The sequence below is a fragment of the Ranitomeya imitator genome, chromosome 3 (genome assembly GCF_032444005.1).
Source record: "Ranitomeya imitator isolate aRanImi1 chromosome 3, aRanImi1.pri, whole genome shotgun sequence".
NCBI classification, from domain to species: domain Eukaryota; kingdom Metazoa; phylum Chordata; class Amphibia; order Anura; family Dendrobatidae; genus Ranitomeya; species Ranitomeya imitator.
Window position 1 is genome coordinate 442,960,335 of NC_091284.1, and position 22,842 is coordinate 442,983,176.

General features: G+C 41.3%; 1 protein-coding gene across 1 annotated transcript in view; it reads right to left on the minus strand.

Annotated features, from left to right (window-relative positions):
- RFLNB (refilin B) overlaps positions 1–18,153 on the minus strand; it is a 48,410-nt gene extending 30,257 nt beyond the window's left edge. The window contains exons 1-2 of the mRNA XM_069757360.1: positions 17,780–18,153; positions 608–714 (exon numbers count right to left, since the gene is read on the minus strand). Coding sequence (XP_069613461.1) covers positions 608–714; positions 17,780–17,965 — 293 coding nt within the window. The 5' untranslated portion in view covers positions 17,966–18,153. The remainder of the gene's footprint in view (positions 1–607; positions 715–17,779) is intronic.
- Positions 18,154–22,842: the final 4,689 nt, after the last annotated feature.

Consider the following 22,842-nt stretch of genomic DNA (forward strand, 5'->3'; position numbering starts at 1 on the left):
TATAGGGCACAAGGGTGTACGTGTGCGTGTCCACGGCGAGAGTAGAAATATTAGGTCTGCAGAGTGTAGGGGAACTGATCAGCTGCCAAACAATACTAACTCTGTAATATATTTAAGCAGACCTGTCACTTTGTATTCTTTACATTAATCATATGAATTCACATTCCTACTTCCATAATATTCACACTAGTGTTTTCTAAGGTCATTGTAAATATATAATGGCTGCCGCTTTTTTTTAATACATTGAAGCTGGGAGGAAGCCATGCTTCCTCTCTACTGTTCTCCCAGGTAGTACAAGTAGAAATATCATGCACGATAGGTTAAAACATTTTTAACCCCTTCGTGACCAGACCAGTTATAACTATTGGCCCAAATTAAAAGTTAACTTGTCTTGCAAGTTTTGAGGTAGTGTTTAGGGAAGTACCTTGGGATGCTTGCCATTTCTCGTGCATCTGAGAGAGCCACTCATCTAACTACTGTAGTTTACAAAGATTTGTAAAGTTTGCAAAATCCTTACTCGTTACATTCAGCTTTAAGCTATGACTAATATTTCCATGTTTTTTTGTGTTGAAATAACTTGCTATAAATTACAGCTTCCACACGCTACCTTATCTCCTTGGGTGGCAATGGATCCAACTCCACACCTTCTCCAAATGATAGAGGACACAAACGTGGGGTGTAGCTGCTTGACAAGCTTAGCGATGGTGACGTACTCTATAAAAAATAAGTACATAGTATTATACCAGGCATCATAAAAAAAATACAATAAATGTAAAACAAGAAATCATAAATTATTTATTTTTTCTCACTTAAGTTACTGGATGTTTAAGGGAACCTTACAGCTGTTATATGCTGCTCCATCAACGAGTATCAGGTTCTTGCTACACGATTTCAACCTGGCATGTTTGATTATGAAACTTTGCGACATTCCAGAGAAAAACTAACTTTAAAAGCCTCCATGCACCACACATTAGAGTAGTTTACCATGCGGGTCCCTTGTGGTTTCTCGCTGTCCGCCACCCTGGAGTGACAGATCTCCATGCATGCGTCTATAGGGAGTGACCTATCAATTCAGGGCAGTGGATGGAGAGAAGGTACCAGGGATCCGCCAGTCTAACTGTCCACCCATGTAGCTCAGTCACCAGCATTTTTAGTGTATGTTTTTCTCTGAAATATTGCATTGTTTCAGAGTCAAACATGCCTGGCTGAGATCATACAGCCAACGTCTGATACATGCGCCCTGACCTGGCAGCATGTATCAGCTGTCAGGTTCTCTTTAACAAAATATAGAAGGAATATATAAATATAAATATAACACAGATATATACTGTAGTAATTATCTATAACATAATGTAATAATGCTGAATTAAATGTACATTATCCTCCAGTGGGAAACTTTCAGCTCTCCCATCAAAGTTTTTATCCTCTTAATATGTTGCAGTCGTCATATTATATTGCACTGTGTACTTACAATTGCTCATTTCATCTTTCTACCCAGCAACTTCTTCTCTTTTCTCTGCTTTATGTAGAAACTTGAAGTCACTTGTCCCTTCAGTTATCATACTTCTCAACTTCTGGCCCAGCTGCTTAGCTCCTCCTCCTGCCAAAGACTATTGCAGTGACTCATGACTTGTGCAGAGAAAATTGACCTCCTGTGCCTACTTAGAGCTTATAAGGATTCATGTGAAGTCATAGAAAAAAATGAGCAATTGTAAGTAGACAGTGCCATGTAATATGATGACTGCAATGTATTAAGAAGACAAAAATTTGATGTGAGTGCTTCTTTAACATGAATTATGTGAGGTCTATAAACCAGCAGGTGTTAACTGTCATTTCTTTATTTCTGTTGCATATACAGTATGTTGCCACTATACGTTATAGAGACTGTCATCGTCGCCAGTCTCAATCTATATTCCCTACCAGTATGTCTTTGGAGCGTGGAAGCCCGAAGGTAACACATGCAAACAAGGAGAGAACATAGAAACTATATGCAGAGTTATTTTCTGAATGTTTACCCCAGGGAATTGACATTTTGGTTTAGGAGTGATCCAGATTATGCATCGTGGATGTGCATAAACCCACGCTTCCCTCGGTTGAACTTGATGGACATTTGTCTTTTTGCAACCATATTAACTATGTAACTATGATACAGATGTTGTCATTGGTTTATTTGAGCCTAGAGCTGCAAAGCTAAGCAGAGTCATGGAAATTTTTATGGATTAAAAGTGTTTCTAAGCCCCCATAAATAGGTTACAACAGGCTTCAAAGGGCAAAAATACCAAATAATATGTATTCTTAACATCTCGTACATAACAATATGTCGTATACAGATGTATATTAAAGGGGTTGTTCAACATATTTAAAAATTTGCCAACTGCAAGGATGTTTTTAAAACAATAAACTCAAACTTAATGTAGACCCAACACAAAGCCATTCAGGTAGTCTGGATTAATGGCAAAGACATTCTGTTCTTCAGCTGCCTGAATGCTTAGGCCCTTCATTGACAATTTTAAAAGTATCCCTCGGATTTATAATTTTTTTTAACATGTCAAACAACCCCTTTAATTACATATCGCAATGTAATAATAATTATAATAATAATCCTTATTTTTATATAGCGCTAACATATTCCGCAGCGCTTAACAGTTTTGCACACATTATCATCGCTGTCACCAATTTGGCTCACAATCTGAATTCCCTATCAGTATGTCTTTGGAATGTGGGAGGAAACCGGAGAACCCAGAGGAAACCCACACGAACACGAGGAGAACATACAAACCCCTTGCAGATGCAATATTTATTCGTCTATTTGTGTTGTAGCCACATTTCATAAAAAAATCATTGTGATACCTTATCATTAACATGAAGACTAGCTATGTTCAACAATACCTTAAAATTTAATAAAAGTAATTACATAATTTAGACACTTTAAACTAGGATTGTTCTGACTCTATTTGTACAGGATCCAACCACCTTTCACTCTCCCTTTAAATTTCCTACCCTACTTGTCTTATTTAGCGAACTCCCCTTTAGCCCATCAGCCCCTTACCCATTGCTTAAAATGGTTCTCCACAAATTAGGGTTTTGTTTCCCATGGGGCTAAGAATTTAGCCCATCAGCCCCTTACGCATTGCTTAAAGTGGTTATCCACAACTTGGGGTTTTGTTTCCCATGGGGCTAAGAATTTGCAGGCAAGTAGTTGCCAACTACCTGCCAGTTCCTCACTGTGATGATCTGTTCCAGTTCAGAACAGTCACTTACCACTCCTGCCAGCAATTCTCCTTCTTTCGGTAACATCACATCAACCGCCTGACTGCAGTAGCCAGCTCTCAATCAGCATGATGTTGGCAGTGACTACAGTGGAAGAGCCACTCTGTTGATGTGAGGTCAAATGAAGCAGGAGAGTCACCAATTAAGCCAGGAGAGATCTCCTCAGGGCAGTACCTGTGACTTATTAGCCCTATAGGAAAAAACCCTAAATCTCGGATAACTCCTTTAACTGACCTACAGTAGAATTGATCCATCATAGTATGTAGGAACATTGCCTAACACAAAAATATCATGCAATCATATTATATTATTTACTAAAAACATTGGCTAGGTACAAATAACATCTTTTAAATCCAAGCGAATCTGATGAGTTTTTCAAGTAGAAGATTCTTCAGGAAATTCTGGAGTTTTTTTTCCCTTGAAGTGTCTTTTGTGTAGTTTTTTAGTGACTTCCTGAGCATTTGTCCAATGGTTTTGGCTGTTGGTGGTTTTACAGGATAGTTTTCCCAAGGTATTTGTTAAGTCTGTTTTACTTTCATTTTTAGTCGTTTTTTCACTCTATTGAATTATGAAGAAACCACTAGAAGTTTTTAATGCACCACACTAGCATTTTGGTCTTTTTTTTTTCCAACACTGGAGTGGTGCTACTGGTCTCTGACCTACTGTAAGTCTTATTATACTTCCCTACCACCATATTCATCTTTTATTAAAGCCACTTTGGTCTCGTGGTTCCATATTATTCTGACTGAGCAAAAGTCAGAGGTAACAATTACAAGCGCTCTATGAGAGCCAGAGCAAGGCTCTCTTAGACTTACTTTGAAAAGACACTGGAGAGATCAGGCAAATCGCAACCTGCTGGAGACCAACCGGAGCAGTGCTATTAGAAGGAGCAGGTGGCTGGTAAGCATAAAACTAGGGACCATTCCAGTGCTGCAATAAAATGAAAACGCTGGAGTGGTGTTTTAAGCAAAAACAAGAGCAAAATGCACCAAAACATTTCCGAGCGTCCTTTCAGCTTTCCCTTTGACTTGTATTGTAAAGCATAAAGCATCATCCAAGCAGAAAATGGCAGAGTAATGGACACGGAAATGGGTGAAAAGACATCCTAAACATATGCACAGCAAGTCGCTTCTACACAGAATTCTTTGTGTTTATGTCATTGTTTTGAATTTTTTTTTCAGGTGGTTTCTATGGTGGAATCAACCTGAAAAAGACATTGTGGGCACATAGTCATTTCCTAGAAATAATACATGGGTTGTACAGGATGAGAAAAACAAGTTTTGCTTTTTTTCCACAAATGGCACCAGATCAGACTATATGTTGTGTCTGAATTGCAGCTCAGCTCATCCAGTTTAAGGCTATGTGCTGATGGAGTTTTTTGAAGACTTAAAAAATGACGAGTTTTTGAAGCAGAAGCCGCTTCAAGAGATGCTTCTTTTTTTTTCGGGAGGCTTTAGAGGAGTTTTTTTATTTCCTAAAGCCTTTTTAAATGTTTTGGAAGAGTTTTTGTTTCCTGAAGTGTTTTTTTGCATCCTATTGATTTCAACGTGTTAGTTTGGAGAAGGATCCATCGGATCCTCATCCAAGAAGTAGCATATTTTCTTGTTTTCACCAGGCGTTATTCAAAACCATAAGTGGCTAAAATGATCAAAAAACTCTGGATATGAACAGCAAAGAAAGTGGACACAGAAATAAATATGGCATGGACAGTTTTGTCATGGTTTCTGGGAGAAAGCAGGCATGTTTTTCTAATCCAGCAAAAGTTCTTGAGTCATTATCAAAGGGACAAAATAGCTTCATAATAAAAGTGGCGCTATAATGTATATTTCCTAAATCCGGTTGAAAACATTTTACTTTTTTTACATCATATTATCATCAATATTCATTTCTAAAATCATAAAAACAGATATTTTTCTTCAGAAAACAAAACGGGGAGAGTTTTCCCCTCTATAGATTGTACAAAGCTTCTAAACAGCAAGTATTGGCAGTAATCTAAATAATTCATAATGGACACAATTGAAGGATATCCCCTCTGTTTCAGTAATGAGCATTAACTAGCGTAAGATCGGTGAAGATATCCTTTAAACATTTACAAATGCTTCCTAGAATATAACACCCACTAATGCCAATTTACAGTATCAGGGAAAGGGAAGCTTACTTTTATTCCGAAGATTTTGACAAACTGGGAACTTGTAGTATAAATGCACATTTTTCAAAGGAGTAGTAAAAACAGAACTACAGAATGTCCTGAGGGCAAAGAGAACTCCACGCATGCCTGATCAGGCTTACAATGTTATCTGTACAAATTATATTTGCTGAAAGTTAACGAATAGCTAATTAAACATTGTATTAAAAGGTATTCCCTATTGACATGTTCCATGCTCATGGGTGTGAAGTTTGGAGGGCGGAAACTTCTCTTTATTGAAGCCTTTCAAGTTAGCAAATGGAATATGTTTGAACCACAGTAAGGAAAGATTTTCATGAAAAATTCTACATTTTTAAATATTATTTGAGGGATGCTCCTCTCAGCTGTCGCTGCTTGAAATTCCTTGTACAGGTTATTTTAAAACACTCTGCTCAGAGAGTTCTTTAGGGTAAATCAATATCTGATAGCAACATTATTTTGGTTAAGAATTTTCCCCCCGTATATTTTTATAGTACATCAATAGAATGTGCTAAAGCATGTCTAATCGGACCAACCACTAGGGACTCATGCATTGCTTTAAAAAAAAGGCACTGTGCTTTTCTTTGTGAACGTTTTTCCTTAAAATTCATCACGAAACAGAAAAATTCTATTGTGAATAAAGCCGATTTGTATATTGCTGCTAAAAATCAATAAATGCTCCCATACACATTAGATAGATGTGAGGTGAAGATCATTTGGCGGACGGCTATCTTCCCCGTGAATAGGAATGCTCATATTCACTCCTCTGGCAGCAGATTGCCTACAGGGAGAAAACAAGGATCACCTAGACCATCATCTGTTGGGGGAAGTCAGGAGGCCCTCATACACATTAGACTGTACGTCGATCCTACTGATATTAGCAGGTTCATCTGACTTTAGTCTACTCTTCTTTATTGGGGGAAGATTTAAGAATGTTCCGTCTATTCATTGATAACAAACTTGATTTTGACCGCTGAAGGAAGTACATGATAGAAACTTCACTAAAGGGGTTGAAAAAAAACCTAAAATATTTTTGAAAATCGTCCAATAAAGGTATGGATACCTTTGGTCTTTTTTTGGGCATAAAGGTATTTACATGGAAATAATCCAGAATGCAGTAAGGCTACGTTCACATTAGCGTCGCGTCGCCATTGCGTCGGCGACGCAGCGGCGACGCAGCGGCGACGCGCCCCTATGTTTAACATAGGGGACGCGTGCGTTGTTTTGGTGGCGTTTTTCGCCACGTGCGTCGTTTCCGACGCTAGCGTCGGACGCAAGAAAACGCTACATGTAGCATTTTCTGTGCGTCCGATTTTCGTCAAAAACGACGCACGCGTCGCAAAACGCGCGCGTTTTTGCGCGCGTTTGCGCGCGTTTTTCCGTGCGTCGCCGCTGCGTCGCCGACGCAACGGCGACGCGACGCTAATGTGAACGTAGCCTAACATAATGAACTAAAATAAAGTACGCATCCCTTACTGATCTCTTGCTGATCTTCTTCCAATACTGCCTTGGATCCCGCAGATCTCCTTTCTGCTTGTTCATTTGGATTGGCCAGTGGTCACAAGTCTATCTGGACTGAGCACTAAGTAGGGAGAATGTCTGTCTCTATATATACTCTTCCAGTTTTAAGGCCAATCACTGTCCACAATGATCATATACCTAAACATTCCGAATAGAAAGTACAGAGACCACTGGGGGACCCTGGCAGCAATGGAAAACTAGTGACAGAGGATCAGTAAAGTTGGTATACCTTACTGTACTAGGTTAGAACATTCAAGATGGTTTCCGAAAAAAAATTGCATGGATAGATACAACCTTTAAAGTGGCTCCAAAGTCACTGTCAGGATTATTACTATTACAGAAAATGCCATCCCTTCAATACAACACTGACTCAGACTGTCCTGGCACGTGAATCTACTGAACAGTACTAAGTTACTGGCATTGTATTATAAAGTCTCTTTGTGTCCAAATATTCCTCATAAAACATACCCCGCTATCAGAGAAGCAGCTGTGAACTTCAGATTCATCAGAAATAACCTTCATGGTCACCCTAAATTCGTCCAGACCCCTGACCGCTCCAGAGACTCACAAAACACTGACTCACACACTCTGTGCTTTATACTTCCAAGCTGGATAGAGATTAGATAAGCGCTAACCCCGGAAGTTAGACCTAGGACTACACCTGCAAGTTATGTAAAGCGAAGCAGTGCTACACCTCAGATAACGTAGACTGAAAGAATCCACAAGCTAGAAATAACGTCACTTCTCACCAACAATTTATTGACTAGTACAAACAGCTCAGAAATAAGTTACCCCATTGTATGGCCAACAATAAAAGTGCACACAGAAAAACAAGCCCAGAAAATATACGCAGCTTTACATGCAACACAAAAATGTCTCTATTGTTGTGTTGCAATTTTACATAAATGTGATGTTAATAAGATCTATCATTCTTCTAGCGTTCACTCAGGTGTATAAAAAAAATCTGATTTTCATCCAGAAAAAAGGGTAATTTTCATCTGAATTGTCATTTGTATGCAATCTATTCAGCATTCACATTTCATTCATTTATATACAGCTCTGGCAAAAATTATGAGACCACCACATCAAAACACTGTCATGGGCGGCCCAATCTCCAGACCTGAACCCCACTGAAAACCTCTGGAAAGTAATCAAGAGGATGATGGATAGTCACAAGCCAGCAAACAAAGAAGAACTGCTTACATTTTTGCGCCAGGAGCAGTGTGAAAGACTGGTGGAAAGCCGCATGAAAGCTGTGATTAAAAATCATGGTTATTCCACAAAATATTGATTTCTGAACTCTTCCTGAGTTAAAACATTAGTATTGTTGTTTCTAAATGATTATGAACTTGTTTTCTTTGCATTATTTTAGGCCTGAAAGCACTGTTTTGTTTTTTTTCATTTTGACCATTTCTCCTTTTCAGAAAAAAATACAAAATGTATTGTTTGGAAATTCGGAGACATGTTGTCAGAAGTTTATAGACTAAAGGAACAATTTACATTTTACGCAAAAATATACCTATAAAGAGGAAAATCAGACAAACTGAACATTTTGCAGTGGTCTCTTAATTTTTGCCAGAGCTGTGAATAAAATTTACAAGCCAAAACGGTTTATTATGTTAATAATGACAATGTATCCATAAAAATGGGAAGCTATGCAGATGATCCATATGTGATCCAATTTTTTTGTTTGAGCACCCATCGACTTGAATAGGCGAGTCTCATCCAAAATATAGGAAAGACTACAATTTGGCCCATGTTTTTGAGTTGCCGAATTGAATCACCTTAATATAAGTACTGTCAGTTTTATTCGATGTACAGCACTAGGACCGAAAATATGACAGTGCGAATGTAGCCTAAGTGTTCATGGCAGTGCATGGAGCCATAAAGGATCTATTGGGTGCTAAATGTGCAAACATATTATGAACAAGTATGAAAACAATGTTTGCCTATGCTTTCATAGATATGGAATTCAGGTCATATTTTTTTTTCCTGCCATAGTTGTTCAGAATCCAAAAGAAAAAGATAAGTGAAATTGGAAATATGTGGATGTACCATAGTACCCTCATGGAATCCCTCTTATGGATCAATACAAAATGAAGCCCTGGTTATGAGATCATAGACACAACACCAAGTGGCACAAATATGAGACTACATCTGAATTTTCCTCTAAATAAAAAAATATGTTATTACTTTATTACCACATAGTAGAGAACATTTAATTGTTTTATGGATGGAAATAAAATACTGTTTACTAAGCACTGCGTGAAATACTGCCAATTCCGGGGAAAACAATGTACCATTCGATCCTGTCAACTATACAACTATCAAAGGTGATGGAAGCTCTCGTACAATTATTTGAAAAATAAGCCATTTCTGATTGTTAGTGATGAATGACGAATCCATAGTGGATTCAATGTTACAATTGTAGTGTTCAGAATCCCAGAACTCAAGTCCAAGTGTATTCATGAGCTAAACTCATGTCCGGAAAATGCCTTGAGCTTATGACTTAGCTCGCATGAGGATTCAAGAGCTTTTTCCTGCATATTGTAGGAAGTAAATTATAGGACATAATGTGGAATCCAAGGCTTCAACAAGAATACAACAAATCGGGCAATGCCTGCTTTAAGATGGTAACAAAGCATTTCATGGCCTATGCTACGTGCAGTATACAAATGTAGTCATATTGCGGAGGCTGAGTCATATCTACTGCCAATGACAACATGAGCTTGGATTTGTTCAGATTTTTATCAACTGTGATAAAATAATCTATCATATATGTCAGTTTGTGGTTGGTAAAGTTTAAGCGGTTGTCAGGGATTTTTTTTCAAGGAAATCGCTCAGCAGGATTTCCCCTCCCAACTATTTATATGCACATGCAGCTCTTTCAAAGCTGGGCCCAGCAATACCTTTACCTGGCCAATCCGTTCCTCCATTACTGAGAATTCAGCGTTTGAACTGATATGTAAATGAGACTTAAGATCTGAAGCCTCTGTCACTCCAGCTCTACTCCTCACCCAGCGCCGCCTCCTCCTGCTTGGCTGACTACTCCTTTACCTGAAGACACACAGCATAGAGGTTGTCAATAGGGCATTAGGAGGCTACGCTGAGTGGGAAATGGAACTGGAGTGAATGAGGCTTTATATCTACCATAGTCTTTCAGCCTCATTTGCATATCAATTCAAATGCTGATTTCTCAGTAAGGCTGGTTTAACATTAGCATATCTGTGCGCAGCGCATGATCCGCATCGATCCTCATACGTCATGCATACATATCTTTAACATGGTGTACACAGGGATATGCGTTCCCCTGCGGATGCGTACGCATGCGTCATTTCGCGGTGTGCAGCGGTATCCGGCAAACGCAACGTTGCATTTTTTGAGGCGTCAAATATTGCGCAATCATGCGCATGCAGATGATTGTGGATGAGTGTGTCAAAACAACGCATTACTTTCTATTGGAAAGCATAGGTACGCACAGGGACGCTGCTTCCATTAGGCGATTTGAGCCCTTTGGCTCAGGCGGCAGAAGAGAGGGGGCGGCAGATTCCGTAGTAACTGGATTTGCGCTGCTAGGTTTTTTTTTTTTATAAAACTCCGGGGTCAAGTGCCCGCCCCCCCTCCTCCCTATCTCCCTCCTTCCCGCCCCCCCTCCTCCCTCCCTCCTTGCCGCCCCCCCTCCCTGAAGATGTAATACTCACCTTCCTCCAGCGGTGGCTGCAACTGTGTCTCAGCGCCGGCAGCGCGTCCTGTCTTCAGCGGTCACATTGTACCGCTCATTTAAGGTCATGAATATGCGCATATTCATGACCTTAATTAGCGCTATCATGTGACCGCTGAAGACAGGAAGGAAGACGCTGCAGAAGAGATGCCAGGAAGTTCTGTTCTGTGCCGCGCGGTGAGAGGTGAGTATGACAGGGAAAAAGGATGGGGAGCCATGCACGCAGGGTGGGAGGATAGGGGAGACATGCACGCAGGGGAGAAGGATGGGGGAGCCGTGAATGCAGGGGAGAAGGATGGGGGAGCCGTGAACGCATGGGAGAAGGATGGGGGAGCCGTGAACGCAGGGGAGAAGGATGAGGGAGCCGTGAACGCAGGGGAGAAGGATGGGGGACCCATGCACGCAGGGGAGAAGGATGGGGGAGCTGTGAACGCAGGGCAGAAGGATAGGGGAGCCGTGAACGCAGGGGAGAAGGATGGGGGAGCCGTGAATGCAGGGGAGAAGGATGGGGGAGCCGTGAACGCAGGGGAGAAAGATGGGGAAGCCGTGAACGCAGGGGAGAAGGATGGGGGAGCCGTGAACGCAGGGGAGAAGGATGGGGGAGCCGTAACGCAGGGGAGAAGGATGGGGGAGCCATGAACGCAGGGGAGAAGGATGGGGGAGCCATGAACGCAGGGGAGAAGGATGGGGGAGCCATGCACGCAGGGGAGAAGGATGGGGGAGCCATGCACGCAGGGTGGGAGGATAGAGGAGCCATGCACGCAGGGGAGAAGGATGGGGGAGCCATGCACACAGGGTGGGAGGATGGAGTATAAATATGGAGTATAAATACTAGGCCCTATAGGGGGGACACAGTGTGAGAGGACAGTGTGAAGAGGGTGCCGGTATAGAAAGGAGAGGTCAGTGTGAAGAGCATGTACCATAAGAGGGACATTGTGGGGGTTATATTTTGTGCAGACAATATAGTGAGTGGCAATTTTTTATTCCGGAGCATTATAATGACACTTGTATCTTTAAGGGCGTCTTGTGGAGATTTTCTGCAAAAGAGCGGAAAAGATGGAAGTCTGCAGAGACGGCTGTGGCTGAGAAAACTCATCATGGGGTCTGGACAAGATGAAGAAAAGAAGAACGGCTCCAGAGTCAACGCCATGTGTAAGGTACCTGGATGTAAATGTTATTTGTGATACTAACAAATTCTCATGTTTTTATTTATGTTAGGAGCTTTAAAGGGGTTGTCCAGGTTTGTAATGAGTCTGCAGTCATTCTTTGTGACTGCAGACTTCTGACTTCTCACAGTGCGAACTGCACGCTGTCAGGATTCTCTCATGCTGGTGATTTACATACACGCGGTCACGTGCTGACTAGACATGTGTAGCCTCCGTCATTGAAAATGAACTAAGCGAGGCCGGGCACGTCTAGTCGGAATGTGGTCAGAAGTATACAAATCACATGCTTGTGCTGACATGACCGTCCATCGGCAAGGGAGAATCCTAGTAGTGTGCAGTGCATGCGTTGTGAGAATTCAGAAGCTGCGATGTCAGGATTCAGCTCTGCAGGTTCCAGTAGTCGTCACATGGACACTTCACTCATATGCGATTTTCATACTTATGGTCCTGTGACAATGAGCTTCTCTTCTGCTTCTCTCAGTTTTTCACTGAACATTGAGAGCATTAGGGAGAGGAGGTCGTGGGTACATGACTAAGTGTGCAAATCACATATGTCCTTGGCGGAGGGGGGGCACCAAAATGAATTCTTGTCCCTGGTGCCAGAAACCCTAGATACACCTCTGCCGCTATGCCACTGCGAGCGACGATTACCGGGTCCGGTGGAGGGATGTGTGTGCACAGGCAGTGAGGCAGGGACTGTGGGGGTGGCGCCATTTTTCCGTTCGCCTTAGGCAGCAGAGAGGCTAGGTTCACCCCTGGGTACGCAAGGACATGCGTCTGCATGTGTTCGATATGCATGAGTACTTCAGAATGAGCAGCTGCAAAAGACAATGATTTTATCAGTGCAGTGTGTCTTTTTTGGCGTCATGCATAACATGATGCAGATAAAAATCGCTGGGTAAACATGCGTTTGCGCATGCAGATGATGCGCTGTGCACAGATGCGCTAATGTGAACCTAGCCTAATAGGGGAACAGAATGGACATGTAAAGGTATTTCTATACTTGTTTTTGAAAAAGCTACATGCTCATTTAAATAGTTTGGGTGATGAAATTCTGCTGACAGGACCCATGTAAACAATGAAATTGTCCGTATCTTTATTCGAGTCTTAGCTTAGCACTGCTGTTAAGACCTCAGCCTGATATCAGTCAATGTGTTCAGTCTTATTTACATCAGGAGGCTGAAAACCCACCGTAAACTATGATCTGACAGTTAATGGTTTACTAATATTTCATCCCATATAGACATCCCTATGTCAGCTAAATACATCATCAGCACAAAAGGCTGGGAATGATCAATGAGAGCAGCTCCATTCAAAGTGTAGCTGTCGCTGCCAGGTATTACACCATAGCTCCTGTTCTTTTGGATAAAAGCTGTGCTGTAGTAGCTGCCAACTGTCGACAGCTCAGACGCACTGTGAATGGACATGTGCTCAGCAGCTCCATTCCAAGGGTTTACATCCTGCTGGTTCATCAATGGGAGTGCAAGGTGTCAGACACCCATCGACCTGTAGGTAGGGCATCAATACCTATGATAGGACAAACACTTTAACTTAATTCTCAAATTTGACATACCTCAAGATGTATAATGTGAGATGATAAACATTTAATCAAAAATGTATTCTTCTAACTACTACTTTATAAAACATTCAATGTATATCTTTTTACATGATTGTGCGAGATTGTATTCAGTTGGTATGACAAACTGTGATATCGAGAAACAATTCATGAAAAATTAAAGGGGTTGTCTGATCAGAATATACTAATGTTCTAGGTCAATATCAGACAGGTTGGGGTCCAACATACAGCATGCACACTGATTACCTGTTACAAGGTCAGGGCTAGCCATCAATATATTATGACCCAACAACCCCTTTAAAAGGTTGACACAACAGTAGTTAAAGCAAATACAAAGGAGGGCAACAAAATTAATAAAGGGGATGGGGAACTACAATACCCAGAGACATTAGAAAAATTAGGATTATTTAGTCTAGAAAAAAGACGACTGAGGGGCGATCAAATAACCAAGTATAAGTATGTAAGGGGACAATACAAATCTCTCTTCGAGGATCTGTTTATACCAAGGAAGGTGACGGGCACAAGGGGGCATTCTCTGCGTCTGGAGGAGAGAAGGTTTTTCCACCAACATAGAAGAGGATTCTTTACTGTTAGGGCAGTGAGAATCTGGAATTGCTTGCTTGAGGAGGTGGTGATAGCGAACTCAGTCGAGGGGTTCAAGAGAGGCCTGGATGTCTTCCTGGAGTGTAACAATATTATATCTTACAGTTATTAGGTTCTTTAGAAGGACGTAGATCTGGGGATTTATTCTGATGGAATATAGGCTGAACTGGATGGACAAATGTCTTTTTTCGGCCTTGCTAACTATGTATCTTGCTATGTTACTATGTAAAATAAAATATTAAAAAAAAATACCTTTTACTTCACTAGATGTGATATTAGGAAAGTGGTCATACCAATCACGACTTACTACAATATACAGCAAGTAAACAGCCATGACTCCTGAAGAATGTCCCAGAATGTAGACTTATGCACATGATCTTATAGCTCAATACAACCTGCAACCTTTAGGAGCAATGATACAGCAACTATAGGCTTGAGAGTGGACCTTAAAATATGTTTGCATTTCTCCAATTTTGTACAGAAAACTGTATCCATTTCTACCTATTTAAATTTGCCAAAAATTAATGATAAATTCCATAAGCTGCATTAGTATGTAGCTTGTGTTCCACAGAAGAGTACGATGCATCAATGGCAGAATGTCATCTGATCATCAGTATGGAACCGGTGGGACAACCTGTGGGAAACCGCCTGTCAGAGCATGGTATAAGAGATTCGATTGCTACCCCTGCAGACCATCCTTAACATGATACTGGTCTAAACCTGAAGTCCTCAGAGTTTGGGAAAGCAATTATTTTTATTTCTCTACATGTAATATTGGTTTCTATCCCCATTGTGACCAGGAAAATACCAGGTACATTCTGTATGGTAACAATTTTTTTCTAATCTTATATTTACATAAGCATGTAAATGTTATTCGGCAGGCATGTTAAACATATATTAGGCGGAGATACACCAAACCTCTGAGGAAGTGGAGATACACTTGAGGCTGTTCACAATCTCTCCTACGGGTATTAATAATAATAATCTTTATTTTTATATAGCGCTAACATATTCCGCAGCACTTTACGGTTTTGAACACATTATTATCGCTGACAATTTAAATTCGCAATCAGTGTGTCTTTGGAATGTGGGAGGAAACCGGAGAACCCGGAGGAAACCCACGCAAACATGGAGATAACATACAAACTTCTTGCAGATGTTGTCCTTGGTAGGATTTAAGCCCAGGACTACAGCACTGCAGTGCTAACCACTGAGCCACCATGCTGCCCTATTGTGGGTATTGTGAGCACATTTAACTAAATAATTTGTTTAACACTTCATATCCTTTTTTTATTTTGTAAGGTTATGCTTGGATATATTTGAAAGGGAGTTTCACCATTTTTGTCTAGTACATTTATTGTAGAGTACCCTTCCAATGTATACCGTAAAATATATACCGTAGATAGAACTGCTCGTTGGTGGCTGCACTTATAATTTTATAAGTTGATTGAGAAAAGCCAATGTATAAAACAGTGTCATACCTTAATAACCCCTTTCCCCACTGTTAGCTAAAACTCAGAGCCACATAACGATGGATATCTCCAATATATTGAAAACATAAAGCCATCCATTGATTTCAATTACCGATATGTAACACTGTAGAGAAAGTAAGAACTTATTAGGTGGTTTCTCAGAGATATTGGAAAGGTGGGTGATCAGGCACAGTCAAAACCATATATCCTGCCGAGGGGAAGTAAACATTGTAGAGGAAGGGTGCACCTCTCGGAACTAAGCTCGTTCTCGCTGATGGGACTTGCATGTGTTAGTGGATAACCGTGTCTGCTCCCATACTAAAGATCTTATCTGTGTTAAGACAACCATTTTTTCATTTTTTCCATCATTTTGAGTCTAAGCATTGAGACCCTTTATTGATCATGAAGAAAGCCAGCATTTCTTGGAAATGTTTTAGCTAGCAATATAGTATCAGAGGCTTGTACTTAGAGCTTCAAGTGGCATGGTACTCAGCAGAGCGCTGCAATCCTTTAATTCTAGTGGTCAGTGGGTATGAGTTTATAGATCCACACCAGCCACAACTATAGATATGTTTCGATGACACAGGTGTTGTTCAATCTGTCAACCGCCTTTACAAATCAATCCTATCATCAAAAAATGTTTCTGGAAATATTGAGACATAAGGAGTTCTCTCCCTTCCCCTGGATCATGGTACCTTTAGCGCCTGCATCACCAGGAGATTATTTGGAAGTTATGATTTTACACTAAATTTCACAGAAATGACACAATCTACCCACCTAAGTCTATGGTATGACAATAGAATGGCGGACACTCGGGAAGGACTCTTATCAAATACCTTCATTTATACAAAATAAGACAGTGTGTGGACAACATGGCTATTTCCCCACAGACATCCATTCTTATACACTGACTGCTCTGTCATTTACTACCTTCGTCATTCCAGTTACAGGAGGGTACAAGCTACTTGCAAATGCAGGATCTGCTCCGTAACAGTTTTACAAGACACGTTAATAAAACAAGAGTAACTATAGGATAAGCATTATCCTTAAGTAATTGCTTGGATTGAGTTATAGGAAACTGACAATTAAATTGTTATTTTTCTAGCATTAAAGTCTACAATGATGCACAAAAGCGGTTATCAAAATATGATCGTAAATATGGCTTCTCTCCGGCGATATACACATGTCCTCTCTTGCCTGTACATATAGGAGATTAGGATACATGAATACTGAAAACAACGTAGACTACAATGTGAAAGAAAACCCAAACAAGGAGAGCCAGATGTGGTGTGCACGTAAGACACTGACAAATTATTACATTAAGATTCAGAAGATGAGACAGATGGATTACACAGGGAACCATTATAAACCTGCAGCTGCAGAGCGCAGACGTGCTACAGTGCGCGCCGCAATAACGAGCAGCTATGCTCCTTCCTGTCTACAGCTCGGAGTTACGGGGGTATAAGGACATTTAGGGTCAGCTGGTGTAGCACAGAAACTCTTCCTCTTGGAATAAGGCCATTATATAACTGCATCACATAATATGCATCCACTGCAATACAGAGAATACACATGATGTAAAATCTGCCAATTCATCATATTATTCAATGTATGGTATATAAACACTAATATAATATACACCTTGTGTACATGTATAATGCAAAATACACAGATTGACACAACATCGGCAAGGAGTTTGTATGTTCTCCCCGTGTTTGCATGGGCTTCCTCCCACACTCCAAAGACATACTGATAGGGAAATTAGATTGTGAGCCCCAATGGGGACAGTGATGATTATGTCTATAAAGCGCTGCAGAATATGTTGGTGCTATATCAGCAAGTAAAATAAAACATACGAAGAATACATTTAAAGGTAGTAAATTAACAATACATGTGCACAATTGTATATATAATAAATCTAGATAGATATGATATATGGAAAGAGAGTATGTAACCTATATAGCAAAGACTGTACACATGCTATAAACATATATCATATGATTTTCTCCAGATTTAAGATTAAATGTTTTATATTCAGTGCTGTACACAGATTACCACATATAACGTGCACATATGCCATTTAATATATACAGTATATTATTTACCCATAATAGACCCAACACGTAGACGCGACATACTTTCACTCAATCATGTGATTGTGGATGATGTCAATTCAGTATCAAAGGGACGTGTTGCTGATACCAGCAGCCTGTGTATGATAACTCATGTTAAGTGATGTATTCTGAACCCTGACCATTGACCCTGTAATGTCAGCGGTCTACTCACCACCTGCACTGTATGGCTGGAGGTATCTTGATCAGATGACTTCTCGGTTGACACTGAGTTCAGGAGCCAATTGCTGGGACTGGGACTTGGAGGAAGTCCTGAGTCTGGACTGTCCAGGACCCTCTCACTCTTCTTCTTCATGTCCAGCAGATCTGGGACATCCTGCAGGTTTAGCCTCCCAACCATAGCTGCTCACTGCTGGGCTGGGACTGCAGGCTGGATGTACTGATGAGAAAAAAAGGGTCCAAATGTTGAATGGACAATTCCTCTCAGCAGTAATGAATCAGTGACAGAATATGTCTGGCTTGTGCTGTGTAGGAGCAGCTCTAGACACCAGTCACCTTCTGAGGAGCAGCCAGGGCTGGAGTTATGTGAGAAGGAACTTGTGTGGCAGCAGTAGCAGCACAGTGTGGGATGGGATGGGCTGCCTTCGGCTGCCTCCCCCTCCTCTACAGCTGGATCCCAGGGTTTATTATTAAGCCTTAGTTAATTGTTAATGTGCAGGCATGAGCGTTCTCACGCCTCAGGCCACTGACACTATATATCCCCATATTTCTACTGGATTTACTTTAGGTCTGTGCAGAAAATCAGCTGCTGCCTTGTTCCAAGGTTTATGGGACTTTCTCAAATATATTTCTATATCACAGTGAAAAGGTAGATGATAGATGATGGATAGGATAGATAGAGTCAATAGAACTGGATGTCTGGATGAGAGAGAGACATGAGGTAGATAAATAGATTAAAGAGACAGACATAGGGTAGATAGAGGGATGTACAGATTGACACACCTGAGACCAGGGCCGGACTGGCCATCTGGCAATTCTGGCAAATGCCAGAAGGGCCTGTCTGGTTGTGGGCTGCCTTGTCTGCAACATTGTTAGCAAAATTGGTGTTCTCAAGACACCCATACTGTTAAGAGTTGTGACGGAGCACAAAGTTGCTCACTCAGTCACTTAACCCACCAGGCCACTGGCATCATTAGAATCATTTTTCTTGTAGTAAATCTTGCTTTCCTCTATTCAGAGTAATATTAATAATGTTTCCCATCTAGTGCTTGGGGACGAAGACCGCATGGGCCTGTGTGATTTCAAATGCCAGGGCTGAATTTCAGCCCCAGTCCGTACCTGCCTGAGACGGATAGATTGTTGGTTGGATAGAGAGATATGAGGTGGATAAAGTTGTGGATAAAATTGACACTGACACAAATATTTGTTTTCACAAAGTTTGCGACTTCAGTGTTTTTAGATATTTTAGCCAGATGTTTCTATGGATACCGAAGTACAATTATAAGGATTCCACACATTTTTTTATTCAAAAATATATCAAGTTTATGCAAAGACCCAATATTTATTGCTGACCCTCATTTTTCAAGACTTCTGCCTTTCGCCTTGGTCAGCTGGATATCAGCTTCTGGGCCAAATCATGACTGATACCAGCCCATTCTTGTCTGATCAGTGTTTGTAGTTCATCAGAATTTCTCCATTTGTGTTTGTCCATCTTTTTGAAGATTGACCACGGATTCTCAATGGGATGGAGATCTGGAGAGTTTCCTGGCCATGTACCCAATATGTCAATGTTTTGTTCATCAAGCTACTTAGTTATCATTCTTGACTTGTGACATAGTCTCCATCATATTTGAAACAACATTGTTCATCACCAAATTTGTTCTGAATAGTTGGGGGAAATAGCTCTTGGAGGATGTTTAGATACAGTTCTTTATTCATGGCAGTGTTCTTAGGCAAACTTATGAGGGAGCCCTCTCCATGGATGAAAAGCCACCCCACACATGAATGGCCTGATGATGCTTTACTGTTGGAAGGATATAGGACTCATGGTAGCACTGACCTTTTCTTCTATGGACAATTATTGTTCCACATGTCCCAAACAGTATGAAGGGGGCTTGCAGTCCAATTCCTCTACTTCCTGCAGAATGCTATTCTATCCTTGATGTTTTTGACATCAGGACATCCTTCAAAATCCTCCATCCTCACTGTGCGTGCAGATTCGCTAACACCTGCTTGCTGCCATTCCTGAGCAATCTCCCCACTTGTGTTGAACTAATCCCCTAGCTGAATCCTCTTTAGCAGATGGTCCCGGCACTTGGGGCTCACAATCTAAATTCCCTATGAGTATGCCTTTGGAGTGTGGGATGAAACTGGAGAACCCGAAGGAAATCCACGCAAACACAGGAGAACATACAAACTCCTTGCAGAAGTTGTCCTTGGTGGGTTTTTGTAATTAAGTTAATTTTAATGGCAAGGAATGACTTTGCAATTTTTTACAATTCATTTGATCACTCTTCATCACAATTTAGAGTTAATGCAAATTATCACTATAAAAACTGTCACAGCAAGATTTGTGAAAACCAAAACCTGTGTCAGTTTCAATACTTTTGGCTACGACTGTACTTAGATTGGATATAGAGACAGTCATGAGGAAGAAAGATGGATGGATGGACAAACAGGTACATAAATATTTAAGGTGGTTGGATAGATAAAGAGGTAGGTAGTTCAATCATTTGAGGGTGCTATAGCACAGTGCATTTTCTTTAGTTCTACGTGCTGTATAACAATATGCTGTTTTACAGCTTTTTTCTTTCTGATTTAAAGGCATATACATGAGAAAAGTGCTGACAGTTTGAGTTAAAGACTTCATTTAAAGAAGCAGTCCCATTTTTTATTCCTTAAACCTGGGTAAATGTTTGTGTAGTTAAGGTACCTTCACACATAACGATATTGTTAACGATATCGTTGCTATTTGTGACGTAGCAACGATATCGTTAATGAAATCGTTATGTGTGACAGCGACCAACGATCAGGCCCCTGCTGGGAGATCGTTGGTCGCTGAATAAAGTCCAGAACTTTATTTCGTCGCTGGACTCCTGCTGACATCGCTGGATCGGCGTGTGTGACACCGATCCAGCGATGTCTTCACTGGTAACCAGGGTAAACATCGGGTAACTAAGCGCAGGGCCGCGCTTAGTAACCCGATGTTTACCCTGGTTACCATGCTAAAATTAAAAAAAAACAAACACTACATACTTACCTACAGCCGTCTGTCCTCCAGCGCTGTGCTCTGCACTCCTCCTGTACTGTCTGTGAGCCGGAAAGCAGAGCGGTGACGTCACCGCTCTGCTTTCCGGCTCACAGCCAGTACAGGAGGAGTGCAGAGAAGCAGAGCGCAGCGCTGGAGGACAGACGGCTGTAGGTAAGTATGTAGTGTTTGTTTTTTTTTACTTTTAGCATGGTAACCAGGGTAAACATCGGGTTACTAAGTGCGGCCCTGCGCTTAGTTACCCGATGTTTACCCTGGTTACCGGCATCGTTGGTCGCTGGAGAGCGGTCTGTGTGACAGCTCTCCAGCGACCAAACAGCGACGCTGCAGCGATCCGGATCGTTGTCGGTATCGCTGCAGTGTCGCTTAATGTGAAGGGGCCTTTAGTGTCAGTGTGTTCATATACCCTTCAATCGCAGTATTCTCCAGTATCCTGAGCCGCTTAGTTTCTCTTCTGAGTCACGTGACTGATTCTAACTCTTTGGATCACACTGGTTTCTATGTGTGATTGGGAATTGTCTCTTAAAATGTAAACCTATTGATCTTCATTCTGTTACTCCATGGCCTACATCGTCGAAGTCACTTTTGGGTCGCATAGAATGCAGCGTAATCCGGAGAGTGAATTGCCATCACGTAACTAAGAACAGAAGCAGAGCTGTATACTGGAAAACATCAATCAGTGAGTATATTAACACACACCATACTCCACTAACATTTACACAGGCTAAGAGAATAACTAAATATATAATGGGAGTGCCTCTTTAAAGGTTATAGAGTCACAAACATTTTGCTATCATTACACTTCATAGAAAGATATTCAACATCAAAGATTTTCATCCCTAAATTGGTTTGGTTTTGAACATTGCAATAGTATTGATAATAACAACAATAGAACTTCAACTGACTGAAATATTAGCATTTCTATTCTAGAACCAGCTTTAGATGTGACTCTGCTGTAGCTCTTGTCTGAATAAGACAATGTTCCTATTCTTATATCCAACAACATTGTCAGCTGTCAACTGGCCTCCAGCATAAAAATCCTAAATGTATAAAGGTCCTGACAGAAACGTTATACTTTTTATGGAAAACAAATGAGTTATGAGACATTTTCTACATTTATTAACAACTAATGTATAGTGAAGAACTCTAGATATATTGTGCTGGAATCCTCACCAGGGGTGCACCCGATGCAGAGTAAGGCTAAGTTCACATTAGCGTTTGAGTCCGCAGCTTGGTGCTGCGGACTTCTTTCCTTACCTCCGCCTACTTCCGCATGCGTCCTGCATCTTTAACATTGGGTACGCAGGTACATGCGTTGTATGCGGATGCGTCCGTGTGCATCGTTTTGACGTGCCCGCCCAACTCAAGAAAATGCAACATGTTGCATCGCATGTCCCTGCATACCCAATATTAAAGATAGGAATGCAGGACACATGCGGAAGTAGGTGGAGGTAAGGAAAGAAGTCCACAGCACCACGCTGCGGACTCAATGGCCAATATGAACCCGGCCTAACCAGCTGTTCTGTTCTTCCATGGCAATGCAGTATTCACGCAGTGACCCTGGTTAGTTCACTTAAGCATCTTTATTTTTGCCAACTTACAAAAGAAACTCAAATGTTATCTTTTTTTCTGCTGCTGGATCGTCCGTAAGACCGGGGTCACACTTACGAGTGCAATGCGAGAAACTCGTGGGAGTCTCTTGCCTCAATACCCGGCACTGCCGCCCGCACTCTCCGGTCCCGAAGGTATTTATGCGTGAGTTTCTCGCATTGCACTCGCAAGTGTGACCCCGGCCTAACAGTCCATATCACTCGTGGTTGCATCAATGGCTTTGCTTTCTCTGGCCTGTGATCAGTCTCACACAGATCTGTCCTACACTGAGCTCTTGCCCTGCTGCTTGCAAACCAAAAAACTGACACACCCAAAGCTTAACTGAAAGTTTAAATGGGAATTGTGGACACGGGCCACTCCCAAGACTGGGAGAGGAGGGAGAGATCCGTCCCACTACC